We start from the raw sequence: 6,000 nt of genomic DNA, 5'->3' as shown, positions 1-6,000 counted from the left end.
GTTTGGCATCATTTCAAATAAAATCAGGCCTAAATGAAGTTTGTTTATAAGTTTGAATTATAGTTTTCCAAAGCGAACTTTCTAGAAAAGTCCATTGGTCTGTGGCAATGATGTAATAGGTAGGTGTGGCTCTCAAGCCCTGCTTTCTTTTCTCCAGTTCATTTCTTCTGTTCAGTCCGTTGAGGTCAGTCTCAAGTAAAAACATGAACACAATGGAGAGACGCTTTACAGTACAAACTTAAGTTGCAGTTCTAACTGAAAGTCAATTAAACTTTTTTCTATGCTTAATACTGTAAAGCTGAATACTTTAAAGAAATCAATTGTATATGAACTGCATGGTACAAATATATCCACGTCACAATGATCAGATGCATTCTTAGCTACCATTTTCTCACCGCTCTTATTTTTTTGTTGTGTGTGTGTGTTTATTTTGTTATTAAAAGGGAAAGTGTGCAGCACATATTTACAGATTCATCTGAACATTGCTCTCAGCAGTGTGGGCAACACTGGGATGTTCAATGACAATATATAACAGTTCATGGAAAAAAAAAAGAGTTAAAGTAAAGAATGAAAAAGAACTTAACCATGAGTAAATAAGGACATTATGTGAAGTCTTCCAGAGCTGAATCACTCTCGTCAGGCTGAAGGTGAGGGAGAACAGGTGCTACTGAACCCCACAGAGCCGTCTGGCCCATGACTGAAGCACCCTGGGTCTGTTTCCATCAGACACACACTCACCTGTGAGATCTCCTCACCTGAGCAGCAGAGGGGCGGGAAGTGTCCCGCATCCCGCTGGAGCTGGAGGTGACGGAGGGACAGGCAGAAAACCTGTAATTAGCCAGAACCTAGTTAAAATGTGCTTTTCACACTTACACCCACACAATGCCAGAAATAATTACATCTAAAAGCTAGCTGAATTTTTATACATGTAGAAACACTAAAAAATAACACTGCCACTGACGTCTGCTAATTAGAAAGCTTTCTGTGTGTTTATTTCAAAACTTTCTAGCACAGTTCAGAGAACTTTGTAGCCTTTCAAAAATAGCTAATCTAAAAATAAGTTAATTGTCATATTTACTCATCATCATCGTCGTTCCAAACCTCTGAATGTTTCTTTGGTGGAGCAACATACTGGAATTTTTCTTTTTCGTAATGTAAACTAAGGCTGTTGAACTACAAGTGACAGAAAAATTCAATAACGTCATAATGATATATTCCAAGTAGCAATGAGTAAAAGATGGTCTTTTACTCATTTCACCCTGTTACTGGCTGAAATGTAAGTACTTATTCACTGATCAACACTAAAACACACTTAAGAACCAATGACAAATTAATAAAAATCAAACCTTGACTAATAAAAAAGCTTTCGTGACTTGTGAGTCAAAGCATTTTGAGGGTTATATTAGCTGTGTGAACTTTGTTTATGCACTGTTTAAGGCAAGCACGAGCTCCATGGGCGGGGATCGTGAGGAATTAAAGGGGCCGTAGCCTAAATCGGCTCATAGTTAATGATGCCCCAAAATAGGCAGTTAAAAAAAATCTATGGGGTATTTTGAACTGAAACTTCAGACACATTCAGGGGACACCTTAGACTTATATTACATCTTTTAAAAAGACATTCTACGGCACCTTTAATTTCCTTCGTTTTCTCAAAGAGTAGCCCTTTCTCGGTCCAGACAGTCCGGCATTAGTCTTACATCTGTATGGGTCTACATAAATACATAAACAGGTTTATGCACTTTTTCTAGACATACTTTCTTTTATTAGACTCTGCACTTTTATATATAAAGACTTTTTTGTTTGAAATGTTCTGGAGTGTCAGATTTTGCATTATTAATCACAGTTCATAAGTGTGTGCATGTATTTTGCACTCATGTTTTACACTTCATCCCGTTCATTGTGGTGTTAAAGTTACATCATGCAGGTTCAACAGAAATGATTAAAAATCCCTGATTTGAAAAGTATTTAAAGTACCATCAGAAAGACAGAAGAAAATCACCAGAGGTTTTTTCTTTTTTTGCAAAAACATGTTTAATCTCTCCTTAATGCCTGTTTATTTACAAGTAGTAAATCTGCACAAAAAACAAAACCAAAAACTTTTTACACATAAATCAATAACAGTGACAGTCAGTCCTGAAGCATAATTGTTCAAATGTCTTTTGTTATTTTAGTTTCACCAACAACACAAACCATCTTGCTTCATTTCTGTATTTTGTTCAGGTCTGAAGGAAAGATACTTCATTTTTCAGAAATTACTGGAAAGAAATGAAGCAAAGTAGGGATGAGGTTAGAGTTTCTATATCTGTGCTGCAGTATTATTGCATGTTATCAAGGTGGACCTTCATGGAGATCTTGAGTTAAAGAGCAGATTCATGAAAAGTGTAGAAGCCATTACAGGAACATATAAAAGAAGAGCAAAGAACACTTGAGAAGCACCAGTTTAGACACATTTCAATATAAGAAACACAATGACAGGATCAAAATATAAATAAATTAAAACACAATGTGATTTTTTTTTTTTTTAACATGTGATTTGAAATTCAGGTGTAAACATTGAAAGTCCCTGGGAAGAACCGAAAGCCAAACGCCCAGATCATCACCAGTGAGTCCAGCAAACTGACCAAAGCAGTTCTCTGGTCAAGAAATGACAAACTCAAGAGCGGAAGGAAGATCCTGAGATGTTTTGAACTAATTTTAAAGCATGTGAAATCCAACCAGACTGATTAGGAGATCAACGGCACATCCACTGCAGTTAAACTGACCAAAAACATCAACACAACTTCAGTCAGTCGAATTCAACCGTGAGTTTGTGTGATACAGGATCAGATGTGCAAAGTGCCGACGTGCACCATCCCCCTGACAGCACAGGGTTATTGCAAGATTATGTAGAGCAGATGTTAATGTCAAAATAAACCAGTCGAGCAGGGAAAAAAAGTCAAAGTTTAAACAAAAGTATTAAAATAAAGACTATTTTTAGTCACTTTTTTGACATCACAATCAGAGCAGAGTAGATTACTTTAGTTACAACCAAGAAAATAAACTGGATTTGAGGTTTGTTCACACCAAGAATGATAACTTTAATCATAAAATTTTAGCAGAGTGTAACGGCTCAGAGGACATATATAATTGGAATCACTTTCAGAGAAATTTATTTTTGACAGCCAATCAAAATCCTTCCCATTTAAAGATTTAATTCACAGAACATATCAGAAGTGCGTGCTTGGAATGAACAAATGTTACTGTCCATTGGTGTGGATGCTAATGTAGTTATCGTTCTTGGTGTGAACGCGCCTTTAGCTTTTATTTAGCCATTTTAGTTGCATGTTATTGAGGAAAAGTTGCATACCAATATTTTTGGTATTTTTTGATTGATTTCACAGGGTCTTTAAGTTGAAATCTAATATGAGAAACTGGCCAAAAAAAATCTTCAGAAGAGACTCAGCAAGAACATAGAAGATTTAGTAAAGATAATAGAGAATCCAGAACAATATTTCACCACATTTCATACCTGCTCGTACCACTTTACTGCGTTTTGAAGCCATAAACACTACAACATTGTCCCATGAACGACAGATCTCATGTTCAAGAGGAAACAAATGTATCAAAACAAAAGGAGCTCTTCAAATAGTTGGCCGTCATCTCTTAAAGTGTTCGATGAAACCAGAGTGATTGATCAGTCTAAATCAATCAGGATTGCTCAGGTCCATCTCATTAAAGACAAGTCCATTTCTCTTTTCTGATCACGGAGGCTGAAGGCCTGATGAACGAGCGTCTCCTCCCTCAGTATTGACATGCCGCAGAAACACTGACTCATGGATCTGAAACAATTCACTCGGCCTCATTTTCACTCATTTATTTCAGCTCAGTCTCAGTAAACGTAGTGATTTTTGCAGAAGATGCTGAAAGACCAGGAGGATGATCGAGTGTAATGAGAGTGCACACGTACGCAAAGTATAAAAAAACATTTGTTTGGCATGTAAAATCAAGAGTCCGTCCTGTAGCATCTGGTGAAAACGTAATTAAAGCTTTGCAGTGAAAAAAAAAGTAATTTTTGGAAGAATTATCTTTCCTGTCATAATTTTTTCATTGTAAAACAATCAGAGCACATTCCTACTTCACAAACCTTTTTCAGCATTAAACAACATTCAAATAAAACATGGCACAAGACAAGATTTTTATTCATATTTTTGTAATTTTTTTTCCTTCTTTTTGTCATTGTGTAATGTCAAATTCACCTTCGTCAACACTACTGTACGTAAAGAATAAAACAGACGCAGCGTTGCGTTTGCCCAACATTGTGTATATGAGATGGAGGCAGTTGTTCGTTGATTCTGTAAACTGTGCAAATTCAGCAGAAACACAAGTGGCAAAGAGAGCGGAGAGGGGCAGTCGATAACATTTGTACAAAATAATAAAACATTGTAAACACGCAATTAGTGTCCTTTGATCCGCCACGATCACTGGCTCGTGACACAGTCACATGACTTCATTAGAGGTCCCAAACGTCCTCATTGTCTCTTCAAAACAGGAAAGAGCGTCTTTGTCCGTGTTGTGTGAAAACATCCGCCGCACTCGACAACAAATCATCCAAAAACAACGCGAAAAATCTACACCACCTACATTCAGCGTTGTGGTTTTGTCCGTGTAAAAACACACCAACTGACTTTGAGAGTCCCGATCAGCTGGAAAGAGCCATCGTGTCAATCACCTGCTCCAGTTTAGACCTCAATCTCTGGCGGCGGGACTGTTCATCCCTCTCTAGAGCCGACAGGATCTACAAAAGCCGAACGAGAAAAACCATTGAATACATGACAACGAGACAGCAGACGAAGAGTGTTTTGAGGCCTTTTCTACTTACCTCGTCCTTGTATTTGGTGATATAGGAGAAGATTTCGTGCAGCGCACTCATGCTGTTGAACTGACTTAAATGGAGACGTGATTGTTCAGCCAGATACGCGCTCATATCCTGATCGCTGATCGCAGGCATCCGCGAGATATCAGAGTAATACCTGCACAACACACACACACAGTGATCGATTAGCAGACAGACACACCTGTCAGCAGATCAAACACGGCAAAAAAACGTTCATCATCCCGACATCTGCTCTAAATGTGTAGACATACTTTAGATAAAAGCTTCAAACATCAAAGTTTCATATTCTACACTTCAGAGCATTTTATTACCTGTATGTGCAATTATAACATGAGCATTTCTAACGCTAAAAATGATTATTGAATGAACTCTTTTTTTTCCTTTTGCCGTTTAGTTTGGTGAACTACAGAGGTTGTTTTGCATTATGAACTCTGGTCTATATTAGAATGTCTACATAGTAGGGTTGGACAATATATACACTACCGTTCAAATGTTTGGGGTCAGTACATTTTTTATTCAGCAATGATGCTTTAAATTTATCAAAAGTTACCAAAATTACTATTTCAAATAAATGCTGTTCTTTTGAACTTTCTATTCATCAAAAATGTATCACGTTTTCCACAAAAATATGAAGCAGCACAACTGTTTTCAACATTGATGATTTTCAGAAATCAGCATATTAGAATGATTTCTGAAGGATCATGTGATACTGAAGACTGGAGTAATGATGCTGAAAATTCAGCTTTGATCACAGAAATAAATTTCATTTTACAATATATTCATGTAGAAAACAGTTGTTTGAAATTGTAATAATATTTCACAGTTTTAGTGTTTTTCCCCCCTTATTTTTGAAATGCAACCTTGATGTGAATAACCGATCGCAAACCTTTGAATGGTAGTGTAAAACAATTATTACAAATAAAACAATTATAACGTAATAATCTCAATATTTTCAGTTTTTGAAGATATTTAAGACACAAACTATTTAAAATGAAGGATTAAAATATAGTAAAGAAATATATCTAAAATAGTCAAGGCATGTTTTTACAGTTTTTCAGTATATGAATATAATCATTATACTGTTACGTCTGGAGACTTTATTTTATTTAATTGTTTTGTGTGTTTTT

General features: G+C 36.3%; 1 protein-coding gene across 1 annotated transcript in view; it reads right to left on the bottom strand.

The window, feature by feature from the left end:
- Nucleotides 1-2,022: 2,022 nt before the first annotated feature.
- plxna1b (plexin A1b) overlaps nucleotides 2,023-6,000 on the bottom strand; it is a 152,160-nt gene continuing 148,182 nt past the window's right edge. Inside the window, exons 31-32 of the mRNA XM_067374658.1 lie at nucleotides 4,859-5,009; nucleotides 2,023-4,774 (exon numbers count right to left, since the gene is read on the bottom strand). Coding sequence (XP_067230759.1) covers nucleotides 4,679-4,774; nucleotides 4,859-5,009 — 247 coding nt within the window. The 3' untranslated portion in view covers nucleotides 2,023-4,678. The remainder of the gene's footprint in view (nucleotides 4,775-4,858; nucleotides 5,010-6,000) is intronic.

This window comes from Chanodichthys erythropterus, chromosome 21, assembly GCF_024489055.1.
Source record: "Chanodichthys erythropterus isolate Z2021 chromosome 21, ASM2448905v1, whole genome shotgun sequence".
Lineage (NCBI taxonomy): Eukaryota > Metazoa > Chordata > Actinopteri > Cypriniformes > Xenocyprididae > Chanodichthys > Chanodichthys erythropterus.
The sequence above is the reverse complement of the archived record's forward strand: the minus strand, read 5'-3'. Positions and strand labels throughout refer to the sequence as shown.